The following is a 21,086-nucleotide window of genomic DNA, read 5'->3' as shown; positions in this document are numbered from 1 at the left end:
CAGAGCGTCGAATGTGCTCTTCTACGCTTACAATAGCTTCTTATAGTTAAAAAGACCTCCTTTTCATTTGTAGACTAAACATACTCTCTGGTACTTTTCCGTGAGCAGATGGCATAAACAAGGTCAGGTGGATGTTTTTGAGACAGAATGTGTTATATAGTTGAAGGATTTTTCCCCATAGCAAAATCTCACAAACAAGTTGAACCAAAGTTACGGTGGCCGTGACTGATGAAGAAAGTAAAGAGTGTGTGTGTGTGTGTTATTTCAAAGCAAATTTTGTTTTCAAGACCGAAATGTGAGAAGGAACTTATTTTAGACTAAATAGTATGTCCCAGTTTAAGGCCAGACCATACGAGGTCGACATCATCTGCTCTGTGCTCAGGACACAAAACATTTCGACAAGGTTCATGTGAAGAATTAAAATGTTCATAATGTGTAACAATAGTTGATATATGAAATTAGGTATTAAAAATGTTATAATATCTATCATTACTTAATGAGCGAGCTTGAGCATTTTCACGTAGTGACAATTCCAAAGTGACGTCATCTCCTCTCATTGAAAAGCATTAGACTTTGGATCGTTGTAGTTTGATTTGTGAGAATTATTTTCATTCATTTCAATCATTTAATTTTTAGAATCTTTACTTTTTCTTTGGGTACAGAGGCTCTTGATTTAAAAAAGAAAAACATGCCAAGGCGAAGGTGTTTGAATCCCAAAAAAAGAAGCAATGCTTTATATCGATACCGGAAGAGACAAACATGGACTTGATGTGAAATACATCAGTGAATTCAAAGGTAAGATACATCTCACAATAACAGTTAACTAAAAAGTCAATCTTCCACCTGACTTCATTATTATTTTTGTCATTACTAGGGAGAGGGGTCTTTGCTTGTGCTTCTTTTGAAAAAGGAGACTTCCTGCTAGAATATTGTGGTGCACTTCTAAGCAAACAAGAATGTGAGAGGAGACAGAGATTGTACCATGACAAAATGAAAGCATTCATGTTTGAGTTTCGCTTTGACGGAAGAACTTGGTGGTGCGTATTAAGTCCATGCTCCATTTAATTAGTCCATATTAAAAATCCATAATTTGTTTAGATTCATTAGCTTTGAGTCAAAACCCGAATCAACACTACCAAGTTCTAACTATATAATATTAATAATTGGTTTTCTATTTGAAGTGTTGATGCAGCAACAGAGGATGGGTCACTAGGAAGACTGGTCAATGATGACCACATCAACCCAAATTCCACAATGAAGTATTTAAATGTGCAAGGAAAGCCCCATCTGTGTTTATTTGCGACACGGGACATTGACCCAGGAGAGGAGATTACATATAATTATGGCGACTCTGACTGGCCATGGAGAAGCAAGGTAATCATATCAGAATGTGATGAGTGGTTAGTGATCTGAAAATCAGTATTGACTGAATTAAACTCATGATGTTTGTCAATTTAAACCTCAGGAATCTGGCCAACAAAACACGTCCACATCCAAGCTCACCATAGAGAAAACTACATCTACAGCGCCCACAGATGCTCTGAAATCTTTTCAAGAGGTAAATCATGGACACTCTCTTAGTGCTCTTTTACAGTCCATATGCTATTTACAGGTTAGGGTTGTCACAATACTAAAATTTCAAACTCAATATCGATACCCAGGAAAATACTTGATACTTAATACCATTCAATACCATACCAAAAGATATACTAATCCTAAAATAACAAAAATAAATAGGACAATCACTTTTTCACATGCAAATAAATAATTTAAACAAATGAAAGAATATGCCATATTAAAAAATGCCACTTTATTCTATGAATGACTGTCTGAACCTGTCGTATCACTGATCTGAATTTTCTTTGCGGTTGCACGTTTTTTTTTAAAAATTTTTTAAGACAAGCATGTCAATGTGCTCCTGTGCACTTCATGGCTTGCATATGAGCCCTGAATTTACTAAAAATGAGACACAACTTGAAGCAGCAATGCACAAGCACACTAAGCTAACCGTGAGGCCATGGCTAATGGATAATAATAAAACAGTCACTTACTGAGCATAAGTCTCACCGCGGTAGCCAGCTAACGGCTGATAACAAAACAACAAGGCATCTGGCTTTTTCTTGTCCACCAAAACTGGCACGTTTAGCCCTCCTGCCACCACACTGGCCATACTAAGCAGCTGTAAAACATAGCTGAACAAGCAAGGTTGCAGTGTGGGCTCTCCTGGGTGCGTGAGCCTGTCTGCCGAGGCAGCGATGCTAGTGGAGTGTGCACGGCTGACGCTGCAGTATTGATAAAGTGATATTGTATCCGGATATGATGTGTTTGAAAAGTATCGATACTTTTGACAACCCTATTAAAAGTACACAACGGGATTGTTAAATGGATTTTAGCGCCACCTTTAACTCTTCAAAAACAGACAGTTTACCACTCATCCATGTCTGTTTGTTTCCTTCCTGTCTCTTTTGCAGCATTCTGACACAGAGAAGTCTGCCCAACCCTCCGGAGTTGAACAGGTACATGTAGTTGTTTAATAGATTTCAACGCCATCTGGCAGTTAAAAACTGTATGCATATTTCTGCACTTTCGGTGAATTTGTAATCAAACATAATTTCTGTGCGTATTGTCTCTGTATTTTTCTCTTTCAGTCCATGATGGAGACAAGGCACTCCTCAATGAGTTTGAGCCAGAATAGTTCTCAAAAGGTAAATTACTTTATCACTAATGGGTGTCATTTAGCATCCAACTACAATAATTGTTTGCAGTGCTCAATCAAGTCACCAGTAATATTTTAGTGTACAGAAAAACTTATTGAAGGCTTGATAATATTTTGAATAGACAGAGTGTGTGTGTTATCACCTGAATTTATTGTGTATTGGACTGACACATTTCGTGATAGTATTTTCAAGTTTTAAGTCACAACCTCATCCATAGGTTTGAATGTGTGTTGTGTCCAAGTATGGCATAGACTGACACTGGCATACGCTGACTTTTGCCGAGAAAGCATTTGCTGTAGAAGTTGAGTCACACTCACCTACTTGTGTGTGTGTGTGTGTGTGTTCACATAATCTCATGGTTTAGAGGTACATTTAACTTCATTGTATCTTTAAGTCTCACAGTCAACCAATGTCACCTTTCTGTGGAGTTGAATCACTATACATACAGTATATCAATATACTTGGTAGGATGTTGTTTAAATGACCTAACATAAACTCTGTGTTTCTTCATCCTGCATCACTCTGAATCAGCAACGTAATGTAAAGCGTTGTCTCAAAGGTATGTCTGTTTAATGTTTCCTTCCTGTCTCTTTTGCAGCATTCTGACGCAGAGAGGTCAACCCAACCCTCAAAGGTTGAAAATATTGAACAGGTACATGTGGTTGTTAAATGGATATCAATGCCATCTGACAATTAAAAACTGTCAAAGTTTACTGCTCATGCATATTTCTGCAACTTGAAACTAATTTGTAGTCAAACAGTTTGATGGGACCTGTGTGTATTGTCTCTGTATTTTTCTCTTTAAGTCCATGATGGAGACAAGGCACTCCTCAATGAGTTTGAGCCAGAGTGACCTGAATCAGCACGTCGTGAGCCACTCAACAATTCTCAAAAGGTAAATTACTTTATCACTAATGAGTGTCATTTAGCATCCAACTACAGAAATTGTTTGCAGTGCTCTATCAAGTTACCAGTAATATTTTGGTGTACAGAGAAAGTTATTGAAGGCTTGATAATATTTTGAATAGACCGAGTGTGTGTGTGTGTGTTATCACCTGAATTTATTGTGTATTGGACTGACACATTTCGTGATAGTATTTTCAAGTTTTAAGTCACAACCTCATCCATACGTTTGAATGTGTGTTGTGTCCAAGTATGGCATACACTGACTTTTGCCGAGAAAGCATTTGCTGTAGAAGTTGAGTCACACTCACCTACTTGTGTGTGTGTGTGTGTGTGTGTTCACATATTCATATGGTTTAGAGGGACATTTAACCTCATTGTATCTTTAAGTCTCACAGTCACCCACTGTCACCTGGTAGGCTGTTGCTTTTGAAATGACCTAACATAAACTCAATGCTTCTTGATCCTGCATCACTCTGAATCAGCAATGTGATGTAAAGCGTTGTCTTTATGAAGGTCTGTCTATATTTAATGTTTCCTTCCTGTCTCTTTTGCAGCATTCCGACACAAAGAGGTCAGCCCAACCCTTAGAGGTTGAAGATATTGAACAGGTATACGTGGTTGTTAAATTAATTTCAACGCCATCTGGCAATTAAAAACTGTCAAAGTTTGGCGCTCATGCATATTTCTGCAACTTCAGTGAATTTGTAGTAATCAAACTGTCTGATCACACCTGTGTGTATTGTCTCTGTATTTTTTTTCAGTACATGATGGAGACAAGTGACTCCACATTGACCTTGTGCCAGGGTGACCTGAGTCCAGAACTTGAGCCACAGACCAGTTCTCAAAAGGTAAATTACTTCATCTCTAATGAGTGTCATTTAAAGTCCAATTACAGTTAACGTTCCACAATTGTTTCCTGTGCATGTCAAGTCATCAGCAATATTTTTGTGCTCTGAGAAACTTCATTGGATGCTTGATAATTGAAGTCAGAGTTTGTACATATTTGTTCATCTAAGTTTTTTTTGTTGTTGTTGTTGCTAGCAATCCCACATGCTTAATAAATATTTTGCCAACACTTTCTAAATAAATGACCCCCTACCCTCCCCAGGACTGTTGGAAACACCATCTTGAGGTCTCAACACTGTCAGCCTTTGACAAGTGTGTTCTATGCTGGGGACCTATATCTTCTTTTACATGGCCTGGATACAGATGCAAAGGTAAACCATATATTGATAGCATTGCTTTGAGTCCAAATTTAGACGATACAGCCAGAAACCAAACAAATGATGCAAATGGCCACCGAACAGTTGTCTGCATTGTGGACATGATGTAACAATTTAATTACTGGCAACTCTTCTTACACAATATAAAATACAGCACTGATTGGTACAGAGAAGAAAATTGTTTAAAGAAGTTATGTTGTAACTGTAACTGGCACTGTTTGTTTGACCCAACATTTTCTAACTCTGTTCACAGCATGTTCAAGAGTCTGGCATCTGTCCTGCTACAGACGGAAGCAAGGAGACGATGAAATATTAGATTCGGATGAGGAGCAGAACTCTGGAAGTGAATATCTCCCTGATTCAGATGATGATTCAGATTCAAGCATGACTTTGGTGCCTAATCAGTCTAAAGTGCGACAGAGGGAACGAATACCAGCCTTACCCACTAACAACTCTAACAGTTTGGACACACATTTTCCAAATGAAGCTGGCACATCAAAATGTTTGCCCACAGATGTCATTGCTGGCGAAACGTCAGATTCAGAAATTTCTAGCAAAGACTCATCAAATAAGCATGTGAAGAACAAAGATAAAAAATCTCTAGAACATCTCAATTTGACTAATATAAATTACTGTTTTGTTTGTGGTAAGCCACAAAGCAGACTGACTCGCCACCTGAAAGTACACATGTCTCACCCAAAAGTTGCATATGCATTTTACCTCCCTGATCACTCTCAGGAGCGCAAGACTTTGTTTGAAAAAATGCAAAACAGAGGAAACTTTCAACATAACACTGCCATACTCCAAGGTGAAAATGGACAATTAAAAGTGAAAAGGAGGCCAAAATCTACTGCAGTGGCTGGAAACTTTGTGCATTGTATGCACTGCCAGGGCTTATACGTACGCAAAGATCTGTGGAGACATGTCAGAAGATGTCCCTTAAGGCCAGAAAATTGCAATCTGGATTAACAAGCTGGAAGAGCCAGAGTTCTGTGTTTAGCTACAGCCCAAGATACCGTATTCAGTCAACACTTCTCGAGTGGAATGTGGAAGGTTCTTAGCACAATGAAGACGGATGAGATTGGCCTTGCTGTACGAAATGACCTATCTATTGTTCATTTGGCCCAGTCCCTGTACAATAAACATGGTCAAGATCCCACAAAGTACGAACATATTCGACAAAAGCTCCGAGAAGTGGGACGACTGCTGGTATGTCTGCGAGCAAACTTCTCTGTACACAGCCTGGAGGAAGCCATAAAGCCCTCAAACTTTCAAACAGTTGTTCAAGCAGTGAAGCAAGTTGCTGAATTTGACGAAGAAAGCCTCTCCTACCATACACCAAGCCTGGCTTTGAAATTGGGGCACACATTAAACAAAATCTGCGACATCATTCATTGTCGTGCACTAATGGCAGAAGATGCAGCACTGGTGAAGGCAACTGAAACATTTAGGAAACTATATACCTCCAAGTGGTGTGAGTTGATTTCCCACAAAGCTCTGAGCACACTGAGCAGTGCCAAGTATAATAAGCCAACAACACTGCCCTTTACGGAGGATGTCCAGGTACTTCACCAGTACCTTCAGAAGACTGCTGACAGTGCTGTTAGTAACTTGATGGAGGAAGCAACACCGAAAAACTATGCTGAGCTTGCGAAACTTACTTTAGCACAAATAATTTTTTTTAATCGGAGACGTGCTGGAGAAGTTTCAAAAATGCTCAGCAAAGGTTTTAATGAGAGAGACAGCACAAAGATGTTGCCTTGGGTCTTTCTCAGCTTGAGCAAAGGTTGTGCAACTATTTCACTAGAGTAGAACTTGTTGGGAAAAGAGAGCGAAAGGTGGTGGTTCTTCTTGCACCATCTACGGTAGAAGCGCTGTCACTTCTAACCAATAAAAGGAAGGAGTGTGGTGTCCCAGATGAGAATATTTTTCTATTTGGAAGACCCAAAACTTTTAACATACTAGAGGATGTGATTGCTTGCGTATTTATGCAAGCCTGTGTGGAGCTAAACAGCCAGAGCACCTCAGATCTACACAACTTAGAAAACATGTCGCCACACTCACACAGATACTGAATTTGAAAACAAATGAACTTGACCAGGTTGCAGATTTCCTGGGGCATGATATCAGAGTCCATAGGGATTTCTATAGGTTGCCGGTCCCAACCACGCAGTTGGCCAAGATCTCAAAACTGCTCTTATCCATAGAAAAAGGAGAGCTTTCTGGTCTGCAGGGTAAATCTCTGGATGAAATTGAAATTGAAGGTGAGTGTTCAGAATGTCAGATGATGTCCTGTTTATCAGGGGTGGGAAAATATGGGTACCTCAAGATTCGATTCGCTTCCGATGCATCATTAGTACTGTATTTGCTTACATTTCATAGCTAATGTAAACCACTGGTACATTTTTAAAACAATTGCAGAACTCAAGGAAAAGCAAAGATTTATATTTCACACTGACTTTTATTAAAGTGGCAAGGCAACCTGGTTTACAATAGTGTGTCAACACACATTTCAAAAAGTGCCAATGGCAGTGTTTGCTGTAACAAATGTTTAACTTCTCCCAGTGCAATATGCAGAAGACAACAGTGTTTGTTTTTTTTTATTAAATTTATGTAAACTTTAAAAAATCTATTTTTAATACCGGTAACTCTGAATCGAAGCAGAATTTTTTTAATACGACGATTGATGCATTAAAAAAAACAATTATCGTTCTCACCCCTACTACTAGGAGTGGCATCCTTTCCATCTTGCATCTGTTACATCTTACAGCTGTACTTCTGACCAGTTTTTCTGTAGCAAATGCAACGTATTTATCTAAATAGCATCACATTATCTGCTTTAAACTTGTACACAGTACAACATAATGTTGGTGTTTAATCAGTCAACAAGGTCACCTATGCTGAAATGTGAGGAAATGTTTGCCTTTGAAATTTATGACTAGAAAACTTTTTTTTTAAATGTTCTGTATGCCTCCCTAAATCCCTCCAGGATAGTTTGGAGTAATTTTAGATTATCATCAGTGTTGATACAAAATTCCTCAGTATTTGGTGGAGGAGTTTAAGAGATTGTGTTTACATTATTAAATTGGCAGAACAATTCTAAAACTTGAGGCCTTGGGGTCTGATGTCTCACTGATCTTTTCTTATGACTATCTTTTTCTAGATAACTTATCATTCAGTGAGAATGAAAATAATGATGGCAGTGACTCAGAGGGCAGCGCCACAGAGGTCGGCGGACCACTTTGTGAAGATGGCAAAGACCTGGATCCAGCCTCAGACTCTACGATCCTTGAGCAGGAACAGAACTCTGTTGGCCAAGGTAGGTTCTCTGTCTACTTTACAATTTTTCTCTCAGCAGATGGGGCAACAAAGGCCGCCCGGGACAGTATCTGCTGATGAGACAATTTTTCACATCGTTTTTGTTTTTACCAGATGAACTGTCACATGTGACGTCTACAGTAGGAGACACAGTCCCTTCAACTGGCGGTAAGACAAGCTTTAGGGTCTTTGGAATATGTTATGAAAATATGCAATGATGTAAGGCCTCCTGAGCAATGAAATGAGCTACAAAAAAACAACATAAAATAAAGTCACGTAACTGCTTAAGACTAGATGCAGTCGGTAATGGTCTTTTCTTTTGCCATCCTGCAGCCACACAATAGCCTGCATAAGTCCATAAATAATGGCTGTGGAGAGTACTATCTACTTCCTGTTTTTGTGTTGCAACCACTGTAATTGACAAATAATCTGTGACATTAGTTAGACTTACCTTCTGATTGTTCAAGTATATGTATGTATATATATGTATTTTTTGTTTTGTTTACTTACAGTCCTCTCAGGAAAAGACGATGCTGATCAAGAAAGTGAGTCATGGAGACAGCCAAAGAAAATGTGGACCAAAGCCGAGGTCGCTGCAGTGATGCGACATTTTGGAAGCCACATAAAAAAAGGAAAACTTGCCTCCAAAGTTGAATGCAGCCAGTGTAAGCGGGCAGAAGACCCTGTGCTGTCACAACGGACTGTACAGAATATTAGAGACTTTGTGAGAAACAGAATAACCACAGCCAAAAGGCAGGCCCAGAAGAGACGGTAAACCCATTTGCTGCTATCTCACTAAGCAACGAATGCTTGCGAACATAGAGAATTTGGGAGTTTTGTCAGGATTCATAAAAGACTGCAGAAGTGTTCAGTTTTCACTTGTCAGTTTTTCCTGTCGCAAAGTTTTTGTTTTTTTTGAACATGTTCAGACAGTTTTTCACTTTCTGCAAGCATCTTCTGAAAACCTTTTATGAACCGTGACAAAAAAAACAAATTTGCTATTTACCCAAGCATTCATCACCCAGTGAGATACCATCATAAGAATTTCATTTAAAACTAAATTCAGGGAACTTTTTATTTATGTATTTAATTATATTTTCATTTAATGCTAAAGACACTAAGAACTCCCTGCACTTTTTTTTATCTTAGAAATGAAAACTAAAATCTTTAGGGAGATATGAAGTATATACCACAAAGGAGGTGGGACTTCCAACTTCTGTAGGTCACACACATACGCTGTTTCTGGTTACTGTTGCAACATAAGGGTGGAAGTGCAAGTATGGGGCACGGCCTATATGGCGCTACAATAACTGGTATCAGCGTAGGCGTGTGACTTACGGAAGTCTGAAGTCCCGCTTCCCCCGTGGCATATACCCCATTTACTTGCCTAATTTTCAATTGACCTTAACACAAGCTAATGATCCTGGAAGCACCCAGCACTTTTTGTTAGCAAATACACAGATTTGTTTTAAAATTTAATGTTTAAAATTAAACTAAAAGCCTTTAACAAATTTGAAAGTTAGAAACATGCTTAATAGCATTTCAACATTTAAAAAAAAATAATAATTTTGACGCCATTTTTTTCTTTTGCTACTAATGAATATCACTTCCAAATGTGGTTATTGGCCTCTTTGACTACAAATAATCAATGTCGTGTCGGCACAGTCTCACTACTACTATAAACTCTATATTGGAATATTAAACTACAAGGCTCTGGATTTTCAGTAGGATAAAGATGGCACACCAACACGTAGTGGCTCGGAACACTTTGATTAGAAAGGACTTTGTAGAAAACAGTGTACAGTGTCTAGACCAGTCATACTTGTTAATAAAACATCTGTGTTTACTTTAATTTAGATTGCGTTTGTATGTTTTTACTTTTGTGATATTACAGCTTGGTAAGTGTGGGGTTGCTAATTTCTGAGGTTTAAAGGAGCCTGTGTCATTAAATAGACACTTTCCTACATTCTTTGTGCAGTTGCGTCTTAATTTGTGTGGCTGCAAATGTGAGGTAATTGCCTTTTTAAAGTCTCAATAATCTTGATGCTCATTACTGTCGTATTATTGTATTAGTCATGAAGAAAAACTTACAGGGGTGAATTCATCATCCATCTATATCCAAATGCTACCTTTTGGTTCTGTTCACCTAATGCATAGTGCTGTCAGGTGGTGTATTTATGTTAATTTTGGGTGGTGGGGGGCGTGACTACCTTGTCTCTTTAAAGTCACCTTAATCCTGTTTTGTCCTTGTAAACCACAATTCAAGTGTCGTCCAAAACCACCATTTTGTCAGGTCTGGTATCTCAGGTTGTTAACCTCTTTTCTAAGCTCTGAAGGGTGCTAAAATTTTCTATTTTTTTTCGAAGTGATTTAGCCTTACTCCCATCATTCTAAACCCTTTTAAAAGGTGTGTCAACCTAAACCACCACCGGATGGAAGCCTGTTTCTGAAATTTGTGTGTGTGTGTCCTAGCGCCGTCATTCAGACATGTCAGGGAAACACAAAAGTCAAACTTCAAAATAAAGCTGACCAAATAATGCATTGACACCAATGCAACAGCCTGGGTGGATTTTACTTTGAAGTCTGCCTGCATGGTGGTGTGAACGCCAGCCTAACTACTCCCCTTTGACATTTTGGCTTGTATTAATGATGTTTTTATTGACATTACATATTTTCTACCACAATTATCATAATGCCACCCCGAAAGTATAATAAATAGCTAATTCAGAATGTGAAGAAACCACAAGTTAAATACGCCGTCATTTCACGATACGGTACAAGTCTCTGGTGTTCGTGGCTAGTAGCTAACTGTTAGTGTTAGCACCGGGTGCCGGGCAGTAGTTTGACAGCTGTTGCTTGGCTCGCTTGCTTTTCTTATTGTTTTTCAATATTGTGGACCTATGTTACTTTGTAATCCGCTCTCCCTGTTTAAACGAAGGGAATGTGCCTTAAATTTCACCTAGATGTATTTTTCATTGTTAAAAATAAATAAATAGAACTTTGCCTTTATTTATAGTTATTTTATAAAACACTAGCTTTAAAAAAAACAAAACAAAAAACATTCAAAATGTCCAATATGGCCATTTGGATTTTAGTAACACAACTTCAAGTGCAATATAACTTAAAGCAGGATACCTTGTTATTTTATACATGGACCATGTATAAAATAATTATGTATCTTGCCTTATATTGCACTTAAAGTTGTGTTCCTAAAACAGGCATATTAGACATTTTGAGTTTATATATATATATTTTTTTTAATTTAATGGGTAAAAGCATTTTATAAAATACATTAAGGCAAAGTTCGATTTATCTGATTTCATTTTTTATTTTTTAAACAATCCGATAAGCAAAGAAAAACGTCGTAAAAAATATATACACGATGACCACTGTGTCAGGATCAGGATTAATTACTTGCCTTGAGAGTTTGCCAGCAAGCTGAAGTTTTGCAGTATTTGTTCACAAATACTACGAGAAATACATCTTGTACCGCTGCCGCTGATGTTTTTCAACCAACCTTTTTTAGGTTGGACTAATTAGGCGTTGTTTAGGGTAGGACAGAACCAGAGGCGCCGATGGCGCGGGCAAAACAAACATACCTAACAAGCGAATGGATGCTGCAATTAATTCTGCTCTTGCAAAATTACTTACCGTTTCCTTGTTAAATTTAAACAGCGAGATGCGCTTCATGCATTTTTATCTGGTAAAAATGTTCGTGCAACTTTGAAAACAGTTCACACATGTTTTAATGCTTTATTAAGCTATATCATATCTATATGGTTAGCATGATGCTGGCTGTAAACTTCTGGGGAATTCCCTTTTTCCCCCCAAATTGGTGGGCTTGGGGTAATTTGTGCCAAAAGACCTGGGTTAAGTTGTGCCAATAATGATTGATTATTTACTTTATATTACTTTATTGTATTTTTATTGTTGTTGTTAACTGTATTCTTAAATTTGATCACTAAAAGTATGTGCCATTTTTAATTTTTGACCAAAATTAATCATGCCACCAGATACAAAAGGAAGACAGACAGGGTTTCAACTATTCTTGAGGAGTTTGAAAGAGCAGTGAGAGAGGGGAAGACCATACGTCAGTTGGAAAGGATATAAAAATCTGCACAATGTCCATAAAAAAATATAAGGATTCGAATAAAAATGGTTCAGGCTTATCAATTTCTTTTCTAAAGCTATATTTCTTGAACATTTATTGAAGATCCAAAATGATTGCTCCCAGGGACACGACATCCTTAACTATATTAACATATTTTAGATAGAGGGTTTCCTGTAATCCCCTTGCATAAAAGACACTTTAAGTAAAAAATTGGCACTACTTACCCCACTGGAATTGGCCTGGAATAAACAGTCCATTCAGGAAGTGTCGCAATTGCCACCCGGTCCCTGTGCTAATATTACTAATAATAACTGGGACTGAAGGGCGTCTTATTACACACGATCAAACAACTAATTTCCATGTTTTACAAATATCTTTTTATTTACAATAATCTTGTAAGGCACTGATGAAGGACATAGCACACCAAAATTGCAGTTGTGTGCGCGCATGCACACACACTCATTGTGCCATTATAAGACTGGCACTCATTCACCAATATATTTTTCATGAACAATGTGGCATTCAACAAAGATTGTCTTCTTGCATGAATGTTTTATTGCAGTAAGCTTATGTCTCCAACTTCTTTTTTAATCTTTTATTTTGAAACAGTGGAGAGCCGCTGTGTTTCTAATACTGTGCTTTTGTGTGTAAATGTATTTAATTCTAATCTACGGGATGTCAATTTCCATTAGAGGCTTGTGGAAAAAAATGACACACAAGGCTCAAATTCCTTACATACGTCAACAACACCCGCTGGCACTTTTCAACATTTTTGTAGTTGAGGGAAAGTACTGAAAATGCATTGTTTTGAAATTGATCAACATTAAAAGACAGCTTTGCTTGAAAGCCCTGAATACCAACCAGTTGTGAATGTCAGTACTGCGAGCTCAAGTAGCCATTTAGCATCAGACAACAGGCAAGTATTCTCCACTGCTATTGTTAGCTGTTTTTGTCATCATTACAACTTGATGGCACTTGAGCTTGTTTCATTCTCAGCTTATTGGAAATGGCCATTTTGTGGCGAAAATGGTTTTGGGGTGAGAGTGTTCAGGGGTAGAAGACAATTGATTATAGAAAAAATTATGATAATACCAAGGGCATTTTTATTTATTATTTAACCATATTGCTGTGCATTGCCAATTAGGAACCTGTGTCAAAAAAAATACACCCATCCTTCTTTTAACCTACATTTACTGTGTTCACTGCAGAATGTCAGACAGCTTCTCATGATAATACTCATAGTTGTCTTTGCAGTCTTCCCACAGGTTAAGCGGTTGATCCTCATTTTCCACAAATGTATCCCAGGTATAAGAAAAGTCCAGAGGCTTCATCATCCTCATCTTACATTCAGCTTTAAGCAGAGCCTTCAGCCCAGCCTGGATCTCTGCCTCTTCAAATTCAAACAACCGAGCAGCAAAAATGCTCAGTTTGAGGTTTTTCTTGCTGTTCAAGACATCAGCTATCTTTGCTGCACAAGCAGAGCACGGACTGGATGACATATACCTGAAAGAAACGGGATACAACTGAATTACATTTGTTCTTTCAGTGTCAATGTAAAATATGTTTTTTTAGTTCATGGGGATGCAAATTTATTATACACAAGTTAGACACCTGTCAGAGACAATACTGTTACACTTTTTTTTTTCTATCTCTGCAAACACTTTATGCAACTCAAGTTATTTTGTTTTATGATGTTTCTTCATAAAACCAAGTCATATTTTCAATCAATGTTGAATTGGGATTACATAACATTGTACATCAGGGCTATTTATAAGTTCAGTTTGCAATGTTTTTTTTTTTCATGACACCGATTGTCATCATTCAAGGGAACATTGAACTTATTATTGAAAATTGAAACTAATAATTTTCTTGTGCACACAACACAGACCAAAGGGGAGATGTCTGAATGAAAGGAGCATGCATACAGTACTGCATCTCTTGATCTGGGTGGTTTGGGGTGATTCCTTGCTAAAGGCAACCTCAAGAATAGCCAGAAAATATACCAGAATTTCCCTCAAAGCTTTTTCCTACATTTTGTCAACAGCGGGAACCTTCCACTTCTGATTTTAAAAAATCCAAGTAACTATCGATGAGCTACTGACTCCCCGTGTAGAGCTATTTCTGACTAATATCCTTTTGATTTGGAGGAAAAAGAAACCCTGCAAGCTGGAAGGGAGTACACATTGACAAATCAATGCCACACATCAATGTCATCAAGACAGTGTGTTTATATTAATGTGTGTTGTGGTGGGTGGCTGGTGTGTGTGTGAGGGGCTGTGGGACGGTGGGGTGCCTGGCAGGCCTGCCGTGCCCCGTTCTGCTGTGTTGGGCTTGGGGCGCGGGCCGTGTTGGGGTGGGGGGCGCTCCTGGCTCCTGGGTTTTCTCTCCGGCCGATGGCCGGGGATTGTGCCTTGGCGCTGCCGTGGCCTAGGGGGCCCTGGGGGTTGTGCTTGCTCTGTCCTGGCCGGGTCGACGGCTCTTCTCTTTGGTGGAGGTTTTCATGCATGCCACATCCACCACACCAGCATCAACCGAAATTCAAACACAATCTGCTTCTTCCTCTGGTCGTTGAATCGGTGAAGGCTGATGTCTGTGGATCTCACTCTGCTTCATCTGTCCTTTCTTCCTTTCCTCAGTATTGCCTTTGGTCTTTTGAGGTTTCCCTAATTTGTTGGAATTTAGATGTTTCTGGGGTTGGTGAAAGATTCTGGTTGGTAAACCGGGGGGTAGTAGGTGATGTCTTGTCGGTGCTGGATTTCACTTTTCTTTGATCCTTCCTCGGGTCTCCTGACAACCTCACGACTCTAGCTGGATACTGAAGTATGCGGTTTAGGTGAACGGTATGGGATTTTTAATAGGTTTTAGGTGAATTAATGAGCACACACTCACACGCATGCGCATATGTACACACACACCCGCACATGCATCACGCTCATAGAAAAAAAAAGAAACAAAAAAACAAAACAGAGAGAGCAATGATGATGACATGTCAAATCAGTAAGATTACCAAATGAACAATATTGAGCTCTCTCTCTCCCAAAAAAAAAAAAGAGTGTGGTTAATAAATAGACCCTTCTCGTGTGCTGTCACGTTTGGGTGCCACACCTTGCTGGAGGACAGGGCGTGAATGTGAGTAAATTAGAAAACAATCAGTGTGACCTAGAAAATAGGTTAAGCAGTTGATAAATCAGCGACCAATGCTATGGCAAACTTGTGCGTGACTTACGGATGCTCTAATCGCTCAAAGAGATATATGAGATCATTTTTTTCGGCTACCGGCTGAGGAGTTGGGTGGTAGAAGATGAGCACGGTGGCTAGCGAACCTACAATGTGACTGCTTAGCACCCACAAAAAGTACAAGGATATGCTCAGATCATTTTATATCAGGTACGGGACAAATGTGCCATATTATCTTAAGTGAAACAATCATTCATAAAAATAATTTTTTGCATAAGTATTAAAGTAATTTCTAAGTTTTAAATGTGCGGTCTGTTATCAGCTAGCAAGCTAAGATAGCTTGAAGACTTCGATATACAGCAAGATGAGTTCATCCAGAAACAAATGATTTAATGAATGACAATTTACACTATTAAAGCAGTGATCAACCAAAAGCAACATACCTTGGCTTCCACTTCTTCTACTTTGTAGGAATTTTTTGCTCCAACCAACTCTAGTTTTTGTAGATAGCGGTTCCGAATGGCTGGTTCCAATGAGTCACAGTAATGTAGTGTACTACTAGGAAATTTTTTTTGTGACACTTGACATATTTTACATCTTTAAACGAAAAACGCTTGCCGAAAATAAAGCTCTCTCCACATAGTCCTTAGGGAGGGTTGTCCTCCAGGAGGCTGGGCAGTAGTTAAGCAGGGACGTCAGCGAGAAGGGTCTATAGTTGTCTCTCATCTGGTTTGTTGTGAAGTCCCATTCAATTTAACACATTATTTTATGGGTTGCAAGACAACCACTGTACCACTGAAGAGGCCTTTGAACTTTAACAAATGTCTCCTTCCGACATTTCTACAATTCGGCAACATGTGAATGTACTGTGATTATTCTTATTTTGTTTTGGTTGATTCACCTCGTATGCAATACCTGAGAATGAAATCTTTGTACGCTATCAAATGTGAATTTATTCATGGAAATAGTTAAAGTAAATTCACCAGGTAATTGTGTATTTGAGTGAAGGGTCATAGTCAGAGAGGCACTGGGTGAAGAAGGCCTCCTCAGCATGAAGTCCGCTGTGTTCATCCTCCAGACAGCCTCTCAGAAGTCCATCAGCTGTCTTCCCTTTATCCACCAGGTAACACAAAAAGGTCTTGTTGCGGCCTGAGGAGTATTCCACATTCTTGAACTGGAACTTGAATGCAAAAGGATCGATCCGATCACTGTGAAAGAGAGCAATTTTGAGGTTGCAATATATTTTTATAAAAGAACAAAATGTGAAGATAATATTGGCCTAGTGTTGGTTAATAACGTTCATCTACTCTTATGATAAAAGAAAGAAAGAAAGTGTCTTCCCCCCCAAAAAAAACATACGATAGGCCTGTGTTTCAAATAATTTAAGGACTGGAAATTCAATTAAGGTCCTGTTTTTAATGGTACTAGAGTGGTCTCACATGTGCGACATTTGCAGAAAGCTATAAATGTATTTCGAAAGACTGTCCAGAAAAGTATGCTGCTAGGCTATTACAACCATTTTAGTCGTGATATTTACTGAAAAAGAATGTTGGTGTCATCTGACTCTGACATCTACATCTATCTACATGGATTGGATCTGCTTCAAATATGTTGTGTGACAGCTGGCATTAAAACACAAGCCTTTGGATTTATTTTTTGTGGTGGGTTCATGAGTTGGGCACCATTGATTTACAGAACGATAACATGCACATCTCATTTAAAAACCCGACCAAAAAGTATTGGTACAAACATATGAGTAGAATGCTACGATTATTTCTCATAAATTTCTGAGATTTTTTTTCAATATTCAGAGAAAAAAACTCTAAAATTTGCCACTTTATAAAGTGGCAAATTTGAGATTGCCCCCACCCTCTAAAAAAAATATATATATATTTATACGTAGCCCTAATACGCCGTCCTAGTAACAGACAAAGCTAAATTTATAACAGCAAACCATGTTGTGCCCGAATACATTTCATTTGGGTAATTGGTAATTGGGACACATAATGAAAACCCTGTCAATGAAGTAGCTTGAAATGGACAAAAGCAACACTGACAACAAAAATAAATGAATGGAAATAGGCACGGCATTATATTTGTGGTCCAACAACTATTGAAAAGTAATTAAACTGGCTTTGGACAAAACATGATTGATACCCATAACTTAAAGACCAGAGCCATCCAGCGATTTATGTAACTCTCAGGAGACTTAATTCACCCATCGACTGGTGCCCATTCATCATGACGATGACTTCCCCAATGGACGTCACTTTGTCAACTCTGGATGGCACTTCAAAAGAGAGGGTGTCGTCCTTCAAATACTTATGTATTTGGCTGGACAACAAGCTGTCTTTTGGAGTCCATATTGAGAGCCTTTAAAAAACAACAACTCAGACCTACCTACGTTACAGATTTTTTTTTAATGATAGTGCTTTCCTTTCTCAGCAAGGAAACGGTTAGTGCAGTGCACTGTTTTATCAGTATTGGATTATGGCAAAGGTGGGCAATCTCGGTCCTCGAGGGCCTGCAGGTTTTGGAGGTTTCTCACTTCCAACACAAGCTGGTTCCAATCATCAGGATCGTTATCTGGCTTATTCAGAGCTTGCTGATGAGCTGATCATATATCAGCTGTGTTGGAGAAGGGCAACATGCAAAACATGCAGGACTCCGGCCCTCGATGCCCACCTCTGGATTATGGTGATGTCATTTATATGCACACCTCTTCATTTTTGTAATAAATAACAATTAAATGTCATCTACCACTCAGCCCTATGCTTCATTATAGATGCACCAGCTAGAACCCATCACTGCATTCTGTATAAAACTGTACAATGGTCCTTCCTCTACATTGGAAGGAAAACTCATGCACTGTTTTTTTTTAATTTCTTAAGCACTTATGGGTAAGATAACTTCTTGCATTTAAAATCTGCTGTCTTACCAAAATAGTACTTACTGGACAAGGTCATAAAAAAAAAGTGAATAATTTTTCCATTGTCAAAAACAGAACTTGGTAAAACAGCTTTAACCACATATGCTCCAATTTTTTGGCATGAACTCCAAACCATATTAAATCTAGAATCACTACCATCATTTAGTGTTTTGAAAAATGTTTTTAAATCAGTAATGACTGAACAATACAACAGTTTTTAACTAGATATTATTTTTAAATAATTTGCCTGTTATATATCTCGTGCCTGTATGATGTTTTTGTGATACTATGTGAAATGAAGTAGCTTATAGCCATGTGGAGTCTGGAGACTATCTGATGCTTGTCTTGGCCAGGACTCCCTGTGAGAAGAGTTATTGTAACTCAATGGGAATCTTCCTGGGTAAATAAAGGTTCAATGAAAACGAAGCTGCTTCAGCTGTCAGGTTTGAGGGGTGCATTCTCTAGATTCCATGTTTTACAGATCTGCAGATTACTCTAGTCTGATGCTTATTTTTTAAATACTCTTGGGTATTTTTAGCAGTGTATTTTTAGGCATTATTTACTGTAGTGAAGACAATATTTATGACGCTGCGCAGCACATTTCGCTCAAGAATTTTTTTAAAGTCTTGAAATTTCATACTACCCTTCAGATTCAAGACACCCTGTGCAGAATGTGGCAAAGCAGCCAAAGAACATAGTCGAGGCTCCTCTATGCCAGGACAGTGTAGTTTACTTTGAATCCTACATTTTTTAACTTGTTAACAGAGATTCTTGGCTCATCAATATGCATTTCTTCACTCTTAATATATTTCAGTAATGGAGCGGTACTACCAACAAATTTTCCTGTGCTGTGTGTACAAATAAAAGGCTACGCCTATGCACGATTATTGCGTGAGTAGGTACAGCCTTCTTTTCATATGATCACGACCTACTATCATTTAACAGCCTTCAAGTTAGTTTGATATGGAGGCCCTAAGGTGAAATGGTTGGGGGGGAATTTGCATTTCCTCGCAAAAAAAAAAGCATTCCCTTACAAAGATTGCATTCCCTCACAACATTTGCGTCCCCTCGCAAAAAACTTTACGTTCCCTTTCAAAGATTGCGTTCTCTTGCAAAGATTGCGATCCCTTGCAAAAATGTTTGCGTTTCCTCGCAATACATGCGAGATAACGCAATTTTTTTTTGCGAGTGGATGCCTTTTAATTATTTTATTTATTTTTACCCATTTATGTACTTCTGGGTCAGTTTGGATACCGTAGCCTCAAATGTGCGGGTGAGAGGCGGCGGCACCATAGCATATAATAGATATCTACGGCTGTACGGCAGTACCTTTTGAAATAAAGTTCAATTAACCTTTCCCACGGCTGTAGACGCTCATCCTCGTCACTCTGAAGTTGACCCAGAAGTACATGAACTCGTTAAAAAAAATAATTGTCCTCTCACAAAAATACCCAAACTTTTACGTTCTCGCAATCTTTGCGAGGGAACGCAAAGTTTTTTGCTAGAGAACGCAATTCCCATACTTTCAGGTGTGTCTAAGGTTGAAACTTTCTTTTATGTCGGGGGCAGCATGGCAATGTAGGCAAGCTAATTTTACATCATCTCAATGACTCAGATTAGATTTACAAGGCATTTTTACTGGGTGTGGTTTTGTATATAGTGACAAAAAACAGAGTCTGATTTATTTATATTTTAGTTGATGATATTAGTTGTTGCCTGATGTTGCTGTACTAATGACTATTATTTCATTCATCCACACAGGGTCACTGGAGCCTATTTCAACTACACTCTGAACTGGTCGCCAGCGAATCGACAATCATTCACTGTCACATTGACACATTGAGTGGGAATTGAACCAACACTGCCTGCACTGATGTCAGTTGACTGTTCCACTCCACCATCAGTGATTATAATTGATGATGATTATTATTATCCATCACCAAGCTACATTGTGAGCTTCCTGCCTTCCCTCATAGTAATTTACTTTCAAAACAGCAGCGAAAGCCCTTCACCTACAATATGATATTTTGACGCTTAACCATCAATTTGAAATTAGGATTGCACTTTTTGATGCCACTTACATCTGCGTCACAAAGAGTTGCTAACTAGATGTGAATGGAGTACTGGATTAGTAAATGTTAATTTCGCCATTTCTCTCTTACCCTGCAATGATTTCAAATGGAGGTAGTTCCATCGGCTCAACCTGAAGATCTCCATTTTCACCGTTATCTGTTGCATCATTGGCAGACAGTGGCACAGCTGATGGTCCCCCTCCATTATCTTGAGGATTTTCTCCTTCATTCTTCACTTCCTTTCCATCTGTGGTCTTTTCATCAGCTTCTTTTTCTTGTTTGTCCTTTCTCCGCAGCATACGACTTCTGTCAGCCATGGTGTCAAATTTATTGTGGCCTCAAGAATTTATGCAATAAAAGATAAAATGACAGAGGAAGACAGACGTGAAGCAAGCCGTGGAATGCTGGACTGAGCAAGGGAGATAAAAGGAAGTCTGCAGTGCAATAGACTAACTAAAGACATAGGTATTGGGAGAAAGGAGGGGTGTGGGGTGTCGGTCAGGGGTCTGACATGGGAGGTGCAAACTGACGCTTTTGTTTGTACTTTGTAGTTAGTTTGTAATATTACTTGGGTAAACATCCATTTATAGTATTCAAATGGAATTATACATCTTACTTTAATGTAAATGTAAT

The 21,086-nt window shown here is 38.6% G+C and overlaps 1 protein-coding gene and 3 long non-coding RNA genes across 4 annotated transcripts; 3 read left to right on the top strand and 1 right to left on the bottom strand.

Moving 5' to 3' along the window:
• Positions 1–705: 705 nt before the first annotated feature.
• On the top strand, positions 706–1,368 carry LOC144057041 (uncharacterized). Its single transcript, XR_013295155.1, has 3 exons — positions 706–795; positions 875–1,037; positions 1,182–1,368. It is a non-coding gene; the product is annotated as an uncharacterized LOC144057041 (long non-coding RNA).
• A 2,183-nt stretch (positions 1,369–3,551) lies between these two features.
• On the top strand, positions 3,552–4,458 carry LOC144056225 (uncharacterized). The gene is made up of 3 exons (XR_013295021.1): positions 3,552–3,612; positions 4,178–4,231; positions 4,385–4,458. It is a non-coding gene; the product is annotated as an uncharacterized LOC144056225 (long non-coding RNA).
• Positions 4,459–6,175: 1,717 nt separating this feature from the next.
• On the top strand, positions 6,176–9,818 carry LOC144056847 (uncharacterized). The gene is made up of 4 exons (XR_013295125.1): positions 6,176–7,110; positions 8,010–8,165; positions 8,279–8,332; positions 8,677–9,818. It is a non-coding gene; the product is annotated as an uncharacterized LOC144056847 (long non-coding RNA).
• A 2,811-nt stretch (positions 9,819–12,629) lies between these two features.
• LOC144056824 (C->U-editing enzyme APOBEC-2-like) lies at positions 12,630–20,843 on the bottom strand. The gene is made up of 3 exons (XM_077573911.1): positions 20,544–20,843; positions 16,436–16,660; positions 12,630–13,778 (listed from the first exon to the last, which is right to left on the bottom strand). The coding sequence occupies exons 1-3, from the start codon at positions 20,768–20,770 to the stop codon at positions 13,475–13,477; spliced, it is 756 nt and encodes a 251-aa protein (XP_077430037.1). The 5' UTR covers positions 20,771–20,843; the 3' UTR covers positions 12,630–13,474.
• Between the last annotated feature and the right edge of the window lie 243 nt (positions 20,844–21,086).

This window comes from Vanacampus margaritifer, chromosome 8 (assembly GCF_051991255.1).
Source record: "Vanacampus margaritifer isolate UIUO_Vmar chromosome 8, RoL_Vmar_1.0, whole genome shotgun sequence".
In the NCBI taxonomy this organism is placed as follows: domain Eukaryota; kingdom Metazoa; phylum Chordata; class Actinopteri; order Syngnathiformes; family Syngnathidae; genus Vanacampus; species Vanacampus margaritifer.
Note: the sequence above shows the minus strand (reverse complement) of the source record. Positions and strands in the feature narration are given on the sequence as shown.